The sequence below is a fragment of the Carcharodon carcharias genome, chromosome 9 (assembly GCF_017639515.1).
Source record: "Carcharodon carcharias isolate sCarCar2 chromosome 9, sCarCar2.pri, whole genome shotgun sequence".
Lineage (NCBI taxonomy): Eukaryota > Metazoa > Chordata > Chondrichthyes > Lamniformes > Lamnidae > Carcharodon > Carcharodon carcharias.
Window position 1 is genome coordinate 10,359,768 of NC_054475.1, and position 20,301 is coordinate 10,380,068.

At 43.2% G+C, this 20,301-nt stretch overlaps 1 protein-coding gene across 11 annotated transcripts in view; it reads left to right on the forward strand.

Moving 5' to 3' along the window:
- The window catches only part of nfasca (neurofascin homolog (chicken) a), a 179,492-nt gene that overhangs the window by 117,380 nt on the left and 41,811 nt on the right, over positions 1–20,301 (forward strand). For all 11 annotated transcript variants that reach the window (XM_041195122.1, XM_041195120.1, XM_041195128.1 and 8 more), the window contains 7 exons: positions 1,405–1,506; positions 2,742–2,939; positions 10,475–10,545; positions 10,909–11,131; positions 13,392–13,507; positions 14,629–14,833; positions 19,041–19,163. In XM_041195122.1, coding sequence (XP_041051056.1) covers positions 1,405–1,506; positions 2,742–2,939; positions 10,475–10,545; positions 10,909–11,131; positions 13,392–13,507; positions 14,629–14,833; positions 19,041–19,163 — 1,038 coding nt within the window. The remainder of the gene's footprint in view (positions 1–1,404; positions 1,507–2,741; positions 2,940–10,474; positions 10,546–10,908; positions 11,132–13,391; positions 13,508–14,628; positions 14,834–19,040; positions 19,164–20,301) is intronic.

Sequence of the window (20,301 nt, forward strand, 5' to 3'; positions counted from 1 at the left end):
AATTTATTGATTTTTTTTTGCTCAGCAAGTTGTTTCTTTTCAAATGTCAGCTTTTTAAAAATTCATGTTTAATGTTCTGCCAAACCTTATCTTTCTGAAGTTTGCACTTCAGCCCCCCAGTGTGAGAAAAATTGAAATGTGTCCCCCCAACCCCACCGTGTGAAAAGATTGGACAATCCTGGTCTAATGTAAAATCCATATACCAGAGCCTGCTCTTACGTGTTTGTTCTTTAGGTTAATGACATGTTCACAGACATTCAAAGGACACGACTGTTTCTGGGGTTTGTTTGTGGCTGACGTTGACACATAGATCACATAAAGAAAACCCAATGGTAACTCATTAGCTTCTTTGATATGAGGAAGGTCTCATTACATTGTACAAAGTGTCTCTCACCTCTCTCCGAAACTCCCTTGAATGGCAAGTTCAAACGTTTGGTAAATCTACCGTGAATTCACTTATGATTAGTAATCCAAGTATGTCATTTTTACATTTTTTTAACTTCCTGCTAGTAAACCTGCCTCAGATTAAATCCACGTTTATATTGGTAGGGATTTCACAGTTCCGCCAAAGTCAATGGGCTCTTGAACGGTTTGCCGAATTTTACAGCCCCACCCCCACCCCTGCAATGGGGCCATAAAGTTCTGCCCATTGTGTCTAGGGCTGCTGCAGAAATTAGTCCCCATCCAGATACCTGAACAGGTCATACTGATGGATGGGGGAGGAAAGGGCAATGGGAAGAGCTGGGCTGGCACCATTTGCTTTTGGGGTAGGGTAGGTTGGATTTGTGAAAGCTTCGGGCTGCTTTAGCTCATTTTGGTTGTACAAGGCTGGGTTTAATTTTCGCTTTTTTAAAAAAAATGGGTTGAAATTGGTCTTGGGAGTGGGGCTGGAAAACAGGAGACAGCGCGTTGGCAGTGCACCTCACACCCGGCACAGGAAAAGGAAATAGAGTCGACAGGAGTGGGAGACAAGCTGCCAATCTGCTATCTGATTTATGGTCCCAGCCAACATAAATTTCACTCTGGCTGAGCTTTGGAAACCCGTCTACACCCAATAACTAACTAAGAGTTTCCAGACCCACTGAGCGTATCCAGCATTCTCTGTTGTTGCCGTTTTACAGGAGGTGGGAGTATTGCGGTTTGGTTTTGAAAGTTTTGAGTTAAGGTTCCACTGCGAAGATTGAGAATTGTTTGGTTTTTGGAGAATTGGGTTGGGTTGGCTTAGCTTGGCTTCAGAGCACCTGATTGTCTGGACTTGATTTGGCTTCAGAAGGTTGGGTTGGCTTGATTTGATTGGGTTGGTTTGGTTGGTTTAGTTTGGGAAAATTGGCGTTGGGGTTTGGTTGGAATTGGGGAGATTCAGTTCGGTACATTGGCTAAGCTTTTTGACATGATTCATTGTAGATCGCCCTGAACCTCCCCGAGATCTGGAACTAACGGACCCAACAGATCGGAGTATAAGGTTGACGTGGATTCCTGGTGATGACAATAACAGTCCAATCACAGGTACAAAGCTGGCATCTGTATTCAACAAGGCACAGCAATGATTTTTACATTTCTTCTTGTCATTTTGTACGGTATCCAAAACATGTGGTAAAGTTTTTGACTCTCACCTACTTTGTGATGCAATTGCTCCTCTCACTCCCAATATGCCACTGTTGAATTATTGAATTATTATCTAAGGACCTGAAATTCTAAGAGTGCTTCTCAAAGAGTCATGGAGTCATTGTGACACAGATGGAGGCCATTCAGCTCATTAAGTTCATGCTGGCTCACCATAGAGCAATCCAGTCAGTCCCCTTTCCCTGCTCCATCCCCCTGGCCCTGGAAGTTCATGTCCCTCAAGTGCCTGTCCAGTTTTCTTTTGAAATCATTGAACGTCTCTGCTCCCACCACCTTCGTAGACGCCGAGTTCCAGGTCATTACTGCTCACTGTTTAAAAATAGTTCTTCTTCACATTCTCCCTACATCTCTTGTTCGAAACCTTAAATGTGTCCCCCTGGTCCTTGTACTTTCAACTAATTCGAACAGCTTTTCATTGTCTACCTAACCTAAACCTTTCATCATATTGTGCACCTCTATGAAATTTCCCCTCAATCTCCCTGGCTCCGAGGATAACAATCTCAGCTTCTCCAACACAACCCTGGAGCTAAAGTCTCTCCCCCAGTTACTGCAACCTGGGGAAGGATGAACAGGAACAACCTTTATATTCGCATAGTTTCGGAAGCTAAGGGATGTTTTTCGAAAAGTAATTAATCCCCCTCTCAGATGGATTTCCTATGGTCTTGACCAGACCTATGATCATCGCTAGGCTGTTGCTGGAACTCTTGTCAACTATCAGCTGGCATCAATCCTATGATGCCACCATGAGAGTGGCATTGGCAAGATTCACAAATTAACCCAAATGAATTCCCTCTAAATGTGCCCCGCAACCCCTTGATGAGGTGAGAGACGCTGCTCCTTGCCCCATCATGAATTTTGCTGATTTCTTTCAGGGGGTGGGAACCTGGCAGATCCAGGCTCCTGCACCAAGTCCCAGAGTTCTGGGTGGGAGACCTATCCCTCACCCCACTGTACCCTGAATTTCGAGACCTTATTTTCTGTCTCAGACTATGACAAAACAGCGACGTGGTGAACGGCTGGAGGAAGCAAGGGTGCTAAAGAGGGAGAGAATTGCTATTAATTGAACGCACTAATAGAACCAGTCGAAGTGGTCTTGTTACTTCTCTCTCTCTTTACAGAGTTCATTGTGCAGTTCGAAGAAAACAAGTTTCAGCCCAGAAAGTGGCATAATTTGACCAGAATTCCGGGCAATATCAACTCTGCAGTATTACGGCTCTCTCCCTATGTTAACTATCAGTTCCGGGTGATTGCTGTGAATGAAGTTGGTGAAGGTGCCCCCAGTTTGCCTTCCGAACGTTATCAGACAACTGGAACAGGTAATGGTCCTACCTTGACCTCTCTCTATCGTGTTTTCAAAAGCGTATCTCAAAGCCTTTTTTTAAAAAAAGAGGTGAACTGCAATTTGACTATATGATCTGTGCTTTGCATGGTCCAAATCCCAGGTGAATCATCAGGTGTTTAGTGCATACCCAAATAGTTTTTTTTTTAACATTACTCCACTTCAACCCTTTTGGAAAATTGCCTTGGCTTCGCACAGAGAAGTTGAAGATCTAATAGATGCCAGGTCATGATCCCTGAGGTGGGCTCTACATCCACCTCTGTGCCAGCCTGCATACTGGCATCAGGATTACTCAGCAGAATGGAGACTGGCACCAAGGAAATTCCCAGCATGGGAATCCCCACCACGCACCCCCCCCCCCCCCCCCCCACCCCCTCGCCCCCTCCCCCCCTCAGCTTTGTCTTCTCGGATATGAAGGGACGTGTTTCAGATGGACAAAGTGCCTGGTAGGGTTGGCGACTCTGCTTGGATGTATTCCTGGAGATTTCATGACAAAACTTCCCTCCTCCTGCTGCCCTGGAGCTCCCACCTTTGGTTGCCCAACACATCCATCCTCCTGCCAGCCGTCTTTCCGCACCAATTGAAAAGGGAACAGACTTGTAGGGCTGAATTTTACCGCGGGCTTCAGGAGCTCAGCAACTGGCTGCAATGTGGGTTCAGAGCCTGCACTGGCCGGCAGTAGGACCGGCTCGGTGACTTTGCCTCAGGCAGCTTGCCAATTAGCCAATTGAGGACACAGTGGGTGGGTTGCCCAATCAGAGTGTAGGCTGCTCTGAAGCCTTAGCAACCCCACCGAAAGAAGCCAGAGAGACCAGTAAAATTCTACCCTTTTTTGACTAAATTTGATGGCTCTTAACTGACAGTTAGTTAGTTGGATAACCAACAGACCAAAATTTACCAAGAAAATAAAAAAAGAAGCATTATTTTAAATGCCCCTCTGAGTACTTTTCTCTTGGATTGTGCTCACTGCCCTGTTCAGAGGGTCAATATTCAACGCTTGGGGACTCCAGGGCAATCCTGGAGGGTTGGTAACTCTAATGTCTAGTATGTCCCCATATGAATTGAGAAATGGATTGCTTCTGGACAGTGGCTTAGTGTTTCAGTATCCAACCCAGATTAAGAGTTCACCTGACTTAGTGCAGCCGACTAACTGAGTGAAGTTAGTTTGGAGTTTGGTGAGAGGGGAGTTTGGGGGAGGGGGAGGAGGAGGTGGTTGTTTCCTTTTTCTATCTTTCTCACCCCATAGGAATTGGTTCTTGCCCAACCACAGGGAAAGGAGCGAGCTCTTTGGTGAGTATCTGGTAAGTGGGTAAGTTCTATTCTATCCCTAAGGTTTAAAATAGTTGATAATTAAGTGGTAAAGTTAATAAAATATGTAAGAAAGCAACATTAAATAAGCAATTAATATAATTAAGTAATTATTTAAAGCACTTTAAGGATAGCAGGACAGGTGATATGTCCAGGCTGCAGCATGTGGGAACTCCTGGCTGTGATTGTGATCCAGGGTAAACACGTCTGCAGTAAGTGTTTGCGGCTCGAGGAACATCGGCCTCAGCATCATTGAGCTGGAGGCTGAGCTGCAGACACTGCGACGTATCAGGGAGGGGGAAAATTACCTGGATGCTTTATACCAGGAGGCAGTCACACCACGTAGGATAGGGTCTTCTGATTTGGTTGGTGGCCAGGGACAGGAGGGTGTGACTGCAAGTGAGGCAGGTAAGGGGACCCAGAGGGCAGGAGTACAGGAGTGTGAGCCTCTACAATTGTCCAACAGGTTTGAGACTCTCTCAGCTTGTTTGGATAAGAGAGGGGGCTGCAGGGTGGTTGAGCAAACTGACCATAACATTGTGTCACAGGGAGCCATCCATGTGAGGGGAGCAAAAAGGAATGTAGTGGTAGTAGAGGACAGTATATTGAGGAGGGAGGATTGACACTGTTCTCTGTAGCAAAGAGCAAGAGTCCAGACAGTTTTTTTGCCTGCCCGATGCCAGGGATCGGGACATCTGCCCAGGCTGGAGAGGAACTTGCAGTGGAAAGGGGAGAATCGAGAGGTCGTGGTCCTTGTAGGTACCGGCAACATAGATAGGATGAGGAAGGATGCTCTGCATAGTCAGTATGATGAGATAGGCACCCAATTAAGAAGCAGAACCTCAAAAGGTAATAATTTCTGGATTATTACTTGAGCCACATGCAAATTGGCATAGGACAAATAAGATTAGCGAAATGAATGTGTGGCTCAAAGACTGGTGTGGGAGAAGTAGGTTCCGGTTCGTGGGGCACAAGCACCAGTCTTGGGCAAAGTGGGATCTGTACCATTGGGACGGTCAATGCCTGGGCCACGCTGGGGCTGGTGTCCTCACGAGCTGCCTAACTAAAGAAGTAGAGAGGGTTTTAAACTAAATGGTGGGGGCAAGGGATTGAATTTGGGAAGATGTGGTAAATCAAAGAGTAGATTCAAGTAATAATATGGGAAATCATAAACAGACTGTGACAGGAAGAGACAGAGCATAAATCTAAAAGTAAATCAGCAGATAAGGCCACATGCTACATAAATAATAAAAGGACAAAGCTAAAGGTTCTGTATCTAAACATATGTAGCATTTGAAACAAAACAGATGAACTGATAGCACAAATAGAAATAAATAAGTACAGTTTGATAGCCATTACAGAGACATGGCTACAGGAAGACATAGATTGGGATCTGAATGTTGAAGGGTACGTGAGATTTAGGAAGGACAGGAAGTTAGGAAAAGGTGGAGGGGTGGCTCTGTTAATTAATGATGGTATTCACACATTAGAGAGGGATAACCTAAATTCAGGAAACCAGGATGTAGAAATGGTTTAGGTTGAGATGAGGAAGATTAAAGGCAAGAAGTCACTTGTGGGAGTTGTGTACAGGCCTCCTAATTGTAATTACACAGTAGGACAGAATATAAAAGAAGAGATAATGGGAGCTTGCCAGAAAGGTACAATAATAATCATGGGGGCTTTTAATCTATATGTAGACTCGAAAAATCAGATGGGCAGAGGTAGCGTAGATGATGAGTTCATAGAATGTTTTCAGGATAGTATCTTAGAATCTGGTATTGAGCAACGAGTTAGGATTAACCGATAACCTCATATGAAGGCACCCCTAGGCAGCAATGATCATAATATGATTAAATTTTACATTCATTTTGAGGGAGAAATGAGTGCATCCAGGATTAGTATTTTAAACTTATATAAGGGCAGTTATGAGGGCATGAAAGCAGAGCTAGCTAAAGTGAACTAGCAAATGAGGTTAGGGGATGTGTCAATATAAGTTCAGTGGCAGACATTTAAAGGGATATTTCAGAATACAGAGAATATATACATTACAATAAGAATGAAACATTCCAAGGGGAGGGTCCACCATCTCTGGTTAACTAAAAAAGTTAAAGTCAGTATCAAACTTAAAGAAAAAGCATATGATTATGCAAAGATGGGCGGCAGGTCAGAAGATTGGAAAGAATATAAAGGACAGCAACGAATGACAAAAGGATTAATAAGGAGGGAATGAATAGAGTGTGAGAGAAAGCTAGCTAGTAATATAAAGACGGATAGTAAGAGTTTCTATAGATATTGAAATAAGAAAAGAGTTTTAAAAAGTGAGCATTGGTCCTATAGAGAGTGGGTCTGGGGGAATTGATAATGGAAAGTAGGGCGATAGCGGATAAATGAAACATGAATTTTGTTTTAGTATTCGCTGTAGAGGAGACAAGTAACATCCCAGAAATAGCTGTAAATCAGGAAATGGGAGGGAGGGAGGAACTCGGGGAAAATTACAATCACCAGGGAAGTGGTATGGAGCAAATTGTTCCGGCTGTGGATTGACAAATCCCCAGGTCCGGATGCACTTCACCCTAAGGTCTTGAAAGAAATGGCTAGTGAGAGAGTTTATGCACTGGTTTTAATTTTCCAAAATTCCCTAGACTCAGGGGAGTTTCCACTAGATTGGAAAATAGCAAATATAACACCTTCATTCAAAAAAGGAGGGGGACAGAAAGCAGGAAACTATAGGCCAGTTAGCTTAACATCTGTCATAGTGAAACTATTATTAAAGCTGTTATAGCAGGGCACTTAGAAAAATTCAAGGCAGTCAGGCAGAGTCAACATGGTTTTGTGAAATGGAAATCATGTTTAACTAATTTAATAGAGTTCTTTGAAGGAGTTACATGTGCTGTGGATTAAGGGGAACTGGTGGATGTACTATATTTAGATTTCCAGAAGGCATTTGATAAATTGCCACATCAAAGGAAAATAAAAGCTCAGTATGAAGGGGTAACATATTGGCATGGATAGAAGATTGGGTAGCTAACAGAAAGTAGAGGGTTGGCATAAATGGGACTTTTTCTGCTTGGCAGGATGTGACGAGTGGTGTGCCATGGGGATCAGTGCTGGGGCCTCAACTTTTTACAATTTATATAAGTGACTTGGATGAAGGGACCAAAGGAATGGTGGCTAAATTTGCTGATGACGCAAAGATAGGTAGGAAAGTAACTTGTGAAGAAGATGTGAGGAGGCTACAAAGTGACATAGATAGGTTAAGTAAGTGGGCAAATATTTGGCAAATGGGCAAATGTGAAATCATTCATTTTGGCAAGAAGAATAAAAAGGAAGCTTATTATATAAATGGTGAGAGATTGCAGAGCTCTGAGATTCAGAGGGATCTGGGTGTCCTAGTGCATGAATCACAAAAGGTCAGTTTGCAGGTACAGCAAATAATTAGGAAAGCTAATAGGATGTTATCATTTATTGTGAAGGGAATTGATTACAAAAGTAGGGAGGCCATGCCTCAGTTGGACAGTACATTGGTGAGACCACAACTGGAGTATTGTGTACAGTATTGATCTCCTTATTTAAAGAAAAAAAATGTGTTAGAAGCTGTTAAGAGAAGGTTTACTGGACTAATACCAGAATGGCCAGGTTGTCTAATGAGGAAAGGATGGACAGGTTAGGTTTGTATCCATTGGAATTTAGAAAGGTAAGAGGCAACTTAATTGAAACCTTTTAACATCCTGAGGGGTCTTGACAGGGTGAAAGTGGAGAGGATGTTTCCTCCTGTGGGAGAATCTAGAACTAGGAGTCACTGTTTAAAAATAAGGGGTTGCTCATTTAAGACAGAGCTGAGGAGAAATATTTTCTCTGAGGGTTGTGAATCTTTGGAACTCTCTTCCTGAAAAGGCAGTGGAAGCAGAGTCTTTGAATATTTTTAAGGCAGAGCTAGATAGATTCTCGATGAACAAGGGGGTAAAAGATTATTGTGGGTAGGCAGGAATGTGGGGTTGAGGTTACATTCAGATCAGCCATGATCTTGCTGAATGGCAGAGCAGGCTCGAGGGGCTGAGTGGCCTACTCCTGCTCCTTATTCGTATATTCCTATGTACGAACTTTTTTCATATTACTTCTGCAAGGGAGCTGAGGTTAGTGTGGAGGAGGTTTCAGGGTGGGCACTGTCTTGACATTTGAGCATGCTGAACTGCATTTATAATGTGAGCAATCAGTTTTTTGGCTTGTTGTCCAATTGTATATGTTTGGCATTGAGAAGTCCGCGATGACTAATTCAAACGCTTTGCATGGTTGCAAAATTACCAAAAGCAATTTCAGTACCATGGACAGGGAGAGGATCAAGAATTAATGGTGCCACAGGTCAATTTGCAGAATCCAAACTAAGGGATGAAAAACAGGTAGAAGCCAGAAGATGGTGCAACCAAGCAGGAGAGATAAAAGGGCTGGTGTTTTTGTATCTTCATTTTAGGTAGAGTGTGAAATAGAGGAAATACTTGCGGGCTGAGTGATAGCCTGACAGGCTGAGATGTGAATTCTCCATCCATGGCTGTTGTTGTGGTACCACGTTAAGTGGGTGTGGTTATGTTTTCTGTATACATCACTAGAGGGGAAATGATGCAATATATCATGTGATTCAGACTTAGTCTCAGTTTGTTCTGAGGAAGCTGCCAACTCAGACTTGTGCACAAGTTATCTAACTGAGTAATACTGCTACCAACTTCTCAAATCCTTAATAAATGAACCTACCTGTTTTTGTGTTAACCAATCCCTTACACATGGTCAGTGACTTGATCTATATCTACTAAGTAAGCGCAAGGAGAAGAAAAACACAACAGTAAGCTTCTTTCTACCAGCCCATAGTGGGGTGAGTCCTAAGTAAGAACATAACAAATAGGAACAGAAGTAGATCATATGGCCCCTTGAGCCTGTTCTGCCAATAGCTTCACTATCTTGCCCTCTTCCCATTTTTATACATTGCAGGAACTCTTCCCCACCATTCTTTTTCCTTTACATTGTTACTGTCCAAATGTTAGAATAATCGAACGCTTCAAACTGAATTCAAATTGTCAAACTGCTGACAGGGTGGGATTCAAAATCACTATCTCAGGATTACTAGTCCAATAACACAACCCTACCCAAATGATGGGAGGTTTTATGGGCTTCCACAAGCCATAATATCAGGCGGTGGGGGAGGGGTGATTGGGACACCCCACTCGGGCTCACCAACTCGAATATCTTGTTGGCTGTCAGCCCTGAAATCAGAGCAGGAGCTCTGATCTCCAATCATTGGGATTATTTGGAGCAGGGTGTGAATCCTGCACCTTCTGACTCCAAGTTGGGAACACCAACAATGAACTAAAGGCTCACTCCTCGAAAAAAAAGATTGCAGCTATAGAAATAAATGTACCCTGTAGAATAATCAAATATTGAGGCCATAAAGCAGTTGAAATAAATTGAATCAAAACCAAGGAATTGTTTCACTGCAGAAGGAGGCTACTTGCCCCATTGTGTCTGTACTGGCTTTCCCAATGAGCAACCTCACCTCATTCCATTCTCCTGCCTTCTCCATGTAACCCTGCACATTCCTCCTCTTCAAATAACAGTCTGATTCCTTTTTGAATATTTCAGTTGAACCTGCCTCCACCACACTCTGTGAGGCAGTGCATTCCAGACCCTAACCGCTCGCTGCGTTAAAATGTTTTTTCTCAATATCACTTTTGCTTCTTTAACTAATCACTTTAAATCTGCGTCCTCTCATTCTCGATCCTTTCACGAGTTGGAACAGTTTCTCCCTGTCTACTCTGTGCAGGCCCCTCATGATTTTAAAGGCCTCTATCAAATCTCCTCTCAGCCTTCTTTTCTCCAAGGAAAACAGTCCCAGCTTCTCCAATCCCGTCTTCATAACTGAAGTTCCTCAGTCCTGGAATCATTCTCGTGAATCCTTTTTGCACCCTCTCTAATGCCTTCACATCTTTCCTAAAGTGTGTCGCCCAATTGCCTTAATACAAAACTTTTACAAAGCTCTTCCACTCTAAGCCATGAGCTGCCTTCATCCACAACACCATCCACTTTGGTTTACTAGCTTTCAAAAGGTGTCAAGTTCTCTGATCTGGAATTAATTACTCCGGGAGATACGGTGTATCGTTGCATGGAACTCTCTTGAGTTCAGTGGACCATGTTGTAACATCACTTTATGTTTGCCAGCTCCCGAGATCAATCCGACTGATGTTAGAGGGGCAGGAATATCAAGATCCAGCATGGAGATCAGATGGACGGTAAGCACAGTTTGTCCTGTTGTTCCACACGTTTCATTATAAACCTCTTTGTTTAACCACTTACTCAGGTAGGCTGTGGAGGAAAGAGGTGAGCTGTTAACTGAGGAGGTCTGTGAGGTGCTATATAGCTGTTCACTGGGACAGTCTGACAGAGATAAATAACCGTCCTAGAATACAGGGCAGATACCTGTGGATGTCGAGACTGGATCTACTCGCTCAGCATTAAGGGGAATTAGTGATACAAAGGCTAACTTAATTTGACGGGGTAGGGGGAAATTATCTGAAGTCCAGCTGTGGTTTTGTCTGTAATACCTTATGAGCTGTTCTACCTTTTTATTCTGGATTTCATTTTCTGCTTTTCAGCCTCTGAATGGCACACAAATCAGCGGACCAAATCTCAAGTACATAGTCAGCTGGAGGCAAAGAGATGTGGGTGGGGAATGGTCGACCGTCACGGTCACTAGGCCTAGTTACGTCGTCTCACCGACACCCTTCTTTACGCCCTATGAGATTAAAGTGCAGGCGATCAATGATTTCGGAGCAGGTCCTGAGCCAAGAATTGTAATTGGATACTCGGGTGAAGACTGTAAGTATACTGAGTGGAGCGAGCTGGATCCTGTGCGTGCTGCCACTTTAAACGGGCAGCGTACAGAAAAATACTTCTACGACAGAGTTCTAATTGTCTGCCTGTGAGCTGAGGGTTTGGTTTTCATACTTTATCAAGGCCTTCGCCTTGGCTCAGTGGGTACCACTCTCAGCCCAGGCCAGGGCTGGAAGGCTGTGAGTTGAAGCCCTCACTATGGAAACTTGAGCCCATGATCCAAGGTGACAATTCAGCGTGGCTCTGAGGGAGTGCTGTGCTTTCAGAGGACCTGAGTTTCGGAAAAGACATTAAAATGAGGCTGCATTTAGCCCCTCAAGTCAAAGGCCTCATGGCACTGCTGGAAGAAGAACACAGGGATTTTCCCTGTTGTCATGGTTAATATTTATCCTTCGACTAAAAGCAGGTTATCTGGTCATTTATTATATTTCTGTTAGTGGAGCCTTGTGTGCAGATTGGCTGCTGCATTTCCTTACAATAATGACCACATTTCGTACGTACACCATTGGCTGTAAAGTGCTGTGTGATGCCCAGAAGTCATGAAGAGAGTTATATAAATGAAAATCTTTCTTTGTTGTATTGTTGGTGTGGACACTTTTGATGTTAAAAGCAAAATAGTTTGGGGGAAGACTGAGAGTCAATTTTCAGCCAAGTGCAGCAACAGTGGCAAATCTGAAGCCTTGTTAAGTTTCTGCTATCTGTACCCCCCAGCAAGGTAAATTTATTCAGTCGAACTTATTGGCAAGCTTAATCCTCAACTGAGAGAAATTTCAAATCATTATAAGAGCTTGGTTAGCTATGCTAGCTATAGATATGATCTTAAAATAAAGTGTTCTCACACCCAAGAGTATTTGGACTAAAAAAAGATGTCTCAGAATAAAATATACACAGTATAATGTAGACAATTTAACTTATTGAAGAGTCTACCTCTGTCTGAATTTAGAACCTCTAGAGAATCCTAAAAGTGTTAGAGTCCTTGAGGTTTACAGAGTGAGACTATAGCCTTTATAATGGTTACTTTATAATATTTTATTATAAGCTCAAATCTTGGATTACATTGTAGCAATGTTTTGAATATTAGTGTAAATGCAAGATAAACTAATTCATCTAAAAATAAATGCAAAGTACAAGTTATTTTGCCGAGAAGTAACTGTAAACTTCAAATCCATTTAGAAAATCCAGGTAGGATATTCAAACTAATAACTACATTTATACTCACGATCAAAAGTATAAAGTGTAGTTTTCTGTTGTCTTGCCTCAGCTCTGAGGAGATTGACTAGGATCTCAACTCAGTGATGTTTGCGCAAATCTGAGCCTGATGTTTATCTAACTGTCTAAAGAAAGCCTGTTGCTTTTAACATAACACGAATATTGTCTGTGTTACTGTTAGATTTCTTGAGTATTTTTGAGGGATTGTTGATGGATCAAAACATGTCACTCTGACTGTGCAGCTGGTGTTAGTTTTCATAAATTATCTCAAGGCCTGTCTGGAAAAGGCTTTCTCGAGGCCTTTGAGCTTGTGTATGGGTGTGGAATTAACGTGTGTAATGTTATCTCTCTTTGCTTTTGCCAAGGATTTCTTGTTGAGTTTTTAGCTGAATTAAGTTCCGAACCCTTTCATTAAATGGGTTAAATCCTTAACAGCCTGAATTTCACAGGTAGCGCAAAGGTCTTCCTATCAGCAACAAAACCTGCAGTTATTCAGCACCTTCAGTGCAGTAATACATGGTGCTTCACCAGAGCGATTATCAAATAGGAGATCTTAGATCAGATGACCAAAAGCTTGGTCAAAGAGGTAGGTTTTAAGGAATGTCTAAAAGGAGGAAAGTGAAGTAGAGAGGCAGAGAGCTATAGGGAGGGAACTCTAGAGCTCCAGGCCCAGGCAACTGAAGGCACAGTTGCCAATGCTGGACTAATTAAAATCCAAGTCGCAGAAGAGAACAGAATAGAGGAACTCCGAGACTGGATGGTCATAGGACTGGAGGACATCGAGAGATAGGGTGAAGCGAGGCCGTGGAGGGATTTAAAAACAAGATAAGAACTTTAAAATCAAGGTATTGTCGGACAAGGTGCGATATAGTAGTAGATGAACTATGGCCTCTAAAGTTGAAGTTATTAATGCATTATCTTTTTGCCCAATTATAAACCATTTAGTGCTGCCTTAGACCATTAGATGAAAATCAGTTCTGTGTCTCGCTGTGCTGTGAATACTGACCTTTGAACTTGTTCTTGTGGTTATATTTAGATCCCAGTGCAGCACCCACCAGTCTTTCTGGAAGGATTATTAACAGCACTGCCATTCTACTCCAATGGAGATCATTGCCACCGGATACTGTTCAGGGATATCTCACTGGCTACAGAGTAAGTAGCTGCAGAACCCTTGATTCTACTACTAAACCTTGCTGCCTGCAAGGTGCAGCTCTAAATTAATTGAAATCTATTGGAGATTCCTTGCTGCAAAGTCTGTGTATGTGTGTGTGAGTGAGAGTATTTGTGTGTGTGTGTGTGTGTGTGTGTGTGTGTGTACGTATGTGTGTGTGTTTGCAAGTATATTTGTATGTGTGCGCAATGTCCAGGCAAAGTACCTTGATTAATCCCACCTTTCTATTGTCTAAATTAATATGGTGAGTATGATTAGCACCAAGTCAAAAATGAATGCAACAAACTCCACTAAATTATTCCCATTGGCAGTTCCTTGAGGTTCAACACTCAACTCACTGCTTTTCCTCATTTACTAGAACAAAGAATTGAAGCTTGATCACACTTTTCTACCAACATCACCATTCGGTTATAAATCATTAGCTCAAATAGAGCATCAAAAGAACTCCATAGTCACCTGGTTGGTGCGGGGGAATGGAGGCTTTAGTTGAACCCCAGAACACCTTGGAGCATGATGTTCTCCAAAGGATGCCAACACAAGGAGCAAGATTTAAGGATTGAGATGTACTGTAAGACAGTAGGGCAGCAGAGAGCACCAGTTGGTGTACTCAAGTTTCTAGAGGAATGTGGCATATGGGCAGCATCACCAATTATGAACCCTCTGAGAAATGAGACAGAAAGTCAATTGCAGAACTTTCCTTAAACTGCAAAGTTCATGCGTTAGAACCATTCCTGGGTCCTGACCATAACGGATCAAAGGTGGAATCTGCCAGGAAGTGGCCAATTACCAGGACGCCACTGCGTTCCCTGTCCAATTGAGGATGGTGGACAGGTTCCCGAGGTGGGAGGACAAATTGGAGGGCCTATGGCAGTAGACAGATGGCAACCTCACCAAGAGAGGAGGGCGCTGCTGAGGCCGGTAGGGGGGTGTGAGAGCTCCGTAATATGGTGGCGCCCTCAGAAGCCTGATCAATATTTGAAAAAAATGGAAAGCCCACGGCCCATAGGGACAACGGTGTGGATGCTGTAAACTTTCTCTTTGTCGGTCTCCATTCTATCATGGAAAGAGCATGTAAACTGATCGAGATCCTTCTTCTGCACAGATTCGGTATTGGAATGAGGGAAGCCTGCTGAAGACTAGTCGGTACAGGTCACATGTTAAGTTCATGGAGTCCCCCGGACAACGTCCGCGTGCCATTGTATCGGGCCTACAACCATACCACACCTATAAGCTGCAGGTAGCGGCAGTCAACGGCAGAGGTCCCGGTGCCTGGAGTGAAGAGTTTGCAATAAACACCACCGAAGGAGGTAAGCCTTCCCTTAGCCTGACCCAAGCAATGCTCGCTCTGCTGTAGTAATGGTGCAGTCACTTCACCTCTGCGCTCTGACATTGAACCAAACATCAAATAAGGTCCTGAGGGGACTCGACAGGGTAGATGCTGAGAGGATGTTTCCCCTCGTAGGGGAATCTAAAACTAACGGGTACAGTTTCAAAATAAGGGGTTGCGCGTTTTAAGACAGAGTCGAGGAGGAATTTCTCCTTTTGAGTGTCGCCAGCCTCTGGAATTCTCTACCCCAGAGAGCAGCTGAGGCTGGGTCATTGAATATATAAATTTAGGCAGATTTCTGATCTGCAAGGGAGTCAAAGGTTATGGTGGGGGTGAGGAGGGCAGGCAAGGTAAGGCCACAATCAGATCAGCCATGATCTTATTAATGGTGGAGCAGGCTCAAGGGGCTGAATGGCCTGCTCCTAGTTTTAATGTTCTCTCAGGTTGATGAGATAAGAACCCGCTTGCTCTGCCAGTAACCCTCCATACACAGCACGGAAAGTATTTATAATTTTGCCATAAACATGGTTATTCTCAGAAATGGAGGTGGCACTCTGATACATTGGGAGATCCTTTTCTGCAGTTAGGGCTGAGGCATTTTGTTCAGGGAGGGCTTTATATCATATTTAATTAGTGCTATAGTTGACTCCGTGATGATTGGCATCACTCCCCGTCCTCTGATCTATAACCTGAAGGACAGATCTAGGATTGCCAACTCTCCAGGATTGACCACGAGTCTCCAGGAATTAAAGGTTCACCTCCTGGTCACTGACTTGAGCAATCCAGAACAAAACTCCTAGTGGTATTAACTGAAAGTTGTGTTTTTTTTTGTTTATTTGCTTTAAACACTTTTTTCTAATTATTTCTAAAAATATTGGAGGCAATATAAAAGGCTGGGGTGGTTGGAGACAGGAGGTTAAGGGATGAAACAGCCAGAGATACATCCAGCCAAAGTTGGCAACCCTAGACAGACTGTGATCAAAAGGTAGGGAATTGCAAGATCAAATTTTATCACAAAATAATGACTCAGAATTTGCAGGAGTGGGATATCTCAGTGTGCTCGATTAGTTATATTTTTACCTCACCCTTCAGTGCAAAAGGATTTTGTGCTACAAGTCACTGTATGTGCAATTTGATAACAGCATGGCGAGGGCAATACGGCATCTGGCACCTTGGCGAATGACAAGACCAACAGCCTAGCTCTTTAACCCGTGAGATTTAAAGCGAGAGAAAGAAACAGGAACGATGGAGAAGAAACAAGGTGAACTAGAGTCAAATTAGATACAGGAAGAGAAATAGAGAGAGGGAGAAAGATTAAACGATGAGAGAGAGAGAGAAGCTTCCTGAAGGAGGAAGACTTCACAATTTTGATTGTTCGCTTTTTGGGTAAGCGAGGTTCCTGGATTTCATCATTAAAAGCGTCCTTACGCTGTTAACTAGCAGCCCTAACATCCTGCAGTGAGCTTAATTTAATGCTGAAAATTACTTGACACTGTTATGACCAGGTGGGAAGGAGTGAACTGGCTCTCCTCTATTCTGCCTCCTCGGTTAGATACAACAAGGGTTTACGTTTCTTTTTCAGAAAGAGATAGCCTTTTCCAAATCAAAATATATTTAACTATTTAAGCAGTGAGCAATAGGGAGCCAATCAAACAAAGTTTTCTTGAGTCAAAGAGAGAGCAAATTTAGTAACCACTAAACCCGTGGAAAAAAAATAATTAAAAATACAACGTCATATACACACACAGGTATCAGAAATAAACAAAGTTAGAGTCCAATAAAAAAAAGTTGAAAGAAATGCGGTTAAGTGTCCTTTGCTTGTCCTTCGGACATAGATTGTTAAATGTTGTGGCTGATTTAAATTAGCTGCTGTCTTGGATGTGGTCAGATATAGAGGATGTTGCAGTTATTATGGTTTGCTGGTAGATTTCTGGTAAAGTTGACTTCCAAACCAATTATTGTAGAGGGCAGGCACACAGCGGTATTGTCACTGGACTAGTAATCCAGAAACCCAGGGTAATGCCCTGGGGACCTGGGTTTGAATCCCACCACAGCAGATGGTGGAATTTGAAATCAATAAAAAGTCTGGAATTATTCATCTGACGATGACCATAATACCATTGTCGATTGTTGTAAAAACCCACCTGGTTCACTAATGCTGTCCTTACCTGGCCTACATGTGACCCACAGCAATGACTCTTAACTGCCCTCTGAACTGGCCTAGCAAGCCACTCAGTTGCATCAAACCACTACGAAGCCCATAAGGAATGGAACTGTACAGACCACCCAGCATCAGGTCAAACATGGGCAAGGAAACCTCCTGCTGATTACCACGTACCGCCCCACCATTCAGCTGATGAATCAATGCTCCTCCATGTTGAACACCACTTGGAGGAAGCACTGAAGGTGGCAAGGGCACAGAATGTACTCTGGGTAGGGGACTTCAATGCCCATCACCAAGAGTGGCTCGGTAGCAACACTGCTGGCCGAGCTGGCCAAGTCCTAAAGGACATAGCTGCCAGACTGGGTCTGCAGAAGGTGGGTGAAGGAATCAACAAGAGGGAAAAACATACTTGATCTCATCCTTTCCAACTTGCCTGCCGCAGATGACTATCCATGACAGTATTGGCAGAAGCGACCACAGCACATCCTTTGTGGAGACAAAGATGAGGATACCCTCTATCGTGTGCTGTGGCACCATGCTAAATGGAACAGATCGAGACTGGGCATCAATGAGGCACTGCGGGCCAACAGCAGCAGCAGAATTATACTCAACTATAGTCTGTAACCTCGGCCCAGCATATCCCCCCAGTCTACCATTACCACCAAGCCAGGGGATCAACCCTGGTTCAATAAAAAGTACAGGAGCAGCACCAGACATACCTAAAAATGAGTTGTCAACTGCTTGCGTGCCAAATAGCATAAGCAGCATGTGATAGACTGAGCTAAGCAATCCCACAATCAACAGATCAGATCTAAGCTTTGCAGTCCTGCCACATCCAGCCATGAATGGTGGTGGACAATTGAACAACTCGTTTGAGGAGGAGGCTCCACAAATATCCCATCCTCAAAGCTGGGGGAGCCCAGACACATCAGTGCTAAAGAATACACTTGTTCCAAAAGAGAGAGGGAGAGAGAGAGCTTTCAGCCTGTCTTTTCTGCTGAAGCCTTTATTGCAAATCTCTCTGCAGTGTCTGCAGCCTGGCCTGGTGTACTTCACCACTGTATATTTCCAAGAGGTTTTGGTTGGGTCTGTCTGTGGCATCCATTGTTTCAATATCCAGCACTTTGCATTTTAATGTCCCTTCCTGAGACAGTAAGTTTCGATGGAATATTTGAATTATCGGAAATGCTTCTCTCTTTACACTCCCCTGAGGGTGTCTTGCTTGCTTTTTCTCTTTCACCTTCAAAGGTAGCCTTGCATTTTTAAGTAGTTTATTTCTGCCTCCTCTCAAATTTTAAAGTTTCCAGTCAGTTGACAAATCACATTTTCAAAAATAATGGGGCAAAACCTCACAACAATGCTAATGTTTGAGCATTGAGGCTGAGTTCCTGTTTTCATGAGGCAAATTGTCCAGTGATTTGCGGTGGTTTGTAACTTGTGGACCATCTTTACCTTGCCACAAGTTTCTGGGTTATTTACACACTGATAATGGCATGCACTGTAAAACACACAGTTGATTTCCCAGCAAATTCTGGGCCATTGAGTTTACCCAGTGAGAAATAGAATCCAGCTGATTTTTGTTCTGTGATTTCAGCAGAAGATTCTCTCCTGCCAATTATTATCCCAGCTTTGGAGACAAAACATCACCTCTGGCTGTTTAGACTTCAATGTTTTGGCCTATCAGTTGGAACCTCCGGCGAGCTTGGGAGGTGAACTCGTAACCAGTGCATCTTTGCAAAAGCTCTGGAGCGACTTTTGGATCTCTCATCGACTATGAATTTACAGAGCACCTATCTGAAATGTCCCAGAAGTAGAACCCAAAGGCAATTATTATGAGAGGGCCCCAGTCTCTTTTTTTTAACCGATTTAAATTGTCCAGTCAAGAAGACTTGGGAACATTAGTAATGACAATACAAAGATTTTACTGATTTTTGTTGACAATGCCAGGTCCTTGCAGTTTTGTAAGTTCTTTTTAATGTTCGTCACAGCTGCCTCCTGACTTCCTGTCCAATTTTTCTCTCAGTGCCAGGGAGACCAGGCTCTCTAAGGATCCGGCAACCAGACCTGGAAAGTATTACGTTGCAATGGACTCATCCACGTGATCCAAATGGAATCATCACCGGCTATGTGATAATGTACCACCCATGTATGTATCATGACGGCTGTCCAGTCCGACAATTGGTGTATGTAAAACAGAATGAATGTCCTGGAACATTAGCGTGAAGTTAAAAATAAAGTTGTCATTGTGTTATGGACAGGGCTTTAACACAGAATTTCATTACAAATGATGTGCACTCTTGAGCATGAGATGCCCTGGTTGTGTTACAGATTGAAGTGGTCTGATTGTTGACTTGGAAACAATGCAGAATTATTGCCCCTAAAATAGAATCCCTTTCCTCTTCATTACCGTGACCCCTAAATCTCAGTTTCCACTATCGATGTCTAACTTCGGGCCATTGGGTGGGTCAGGGGTTTTCAGAGAGAAGGGTAAGTAAGTGTGAGAGGGATGGAGGTGACGTGTGATTTTATCAACATTGCAGTTTCTTCCTTGATAAGATGCCTTTGATCTCATTATGATTATGATTCAGATTGCAGACAACTAGCATTATAATGGTGATGGGCAGTGTCATGTAATGGGTCAGTCGAATATATATGTTAACAAGTGATGTAGACTGTGATGTATCTGTGACATCAGCTGTCCTGTGCTAGAGACTGTATAGCAGACAGGCAGCAATGAGAAGAGATGTGCCTACTCAGTAACCCACATTGTATATATTGTACATAGTGTTAATAAACTAGTTTTGGGTAACTACCTGCCATCCCTCTTCATTAGATGCATGACCTAGCAGGTCTATCATACAGGCTGCAGTGTCACAATGGCAATCAGCAATGGTGGTAGTGGTGATGAGAGGTATGGTTCAGTAGTGTTAATTCTGTGAAGGTTGTGGGATCAGTGAGTTGGAATTGGCAGTGAAATGGCAGCAATGGGCAGAGAGGTGAAAAACATTGCCAAGCAGATAATAAATATTTATGTGAAAGTGGGCACACGTTTAATATTGGTGACAGGACTTTGGGAGCTGACTGTGCACAAATTGGCTGCAGCATATCCTCCGTTACATTTCAAAAGTCCTTAATTGGCTGGAAAGCACTTTGGATATTTTGAGGTTGTGAAAACATTATAGAAATGATTTGTTCTTTCTTTAGTAATGAAATGGTATCAGTGAGTAGTGAAATGAGCATGAGGTTTTCTTTATTCTTTCTTGGAATTGCTGCCCATCCTTAAT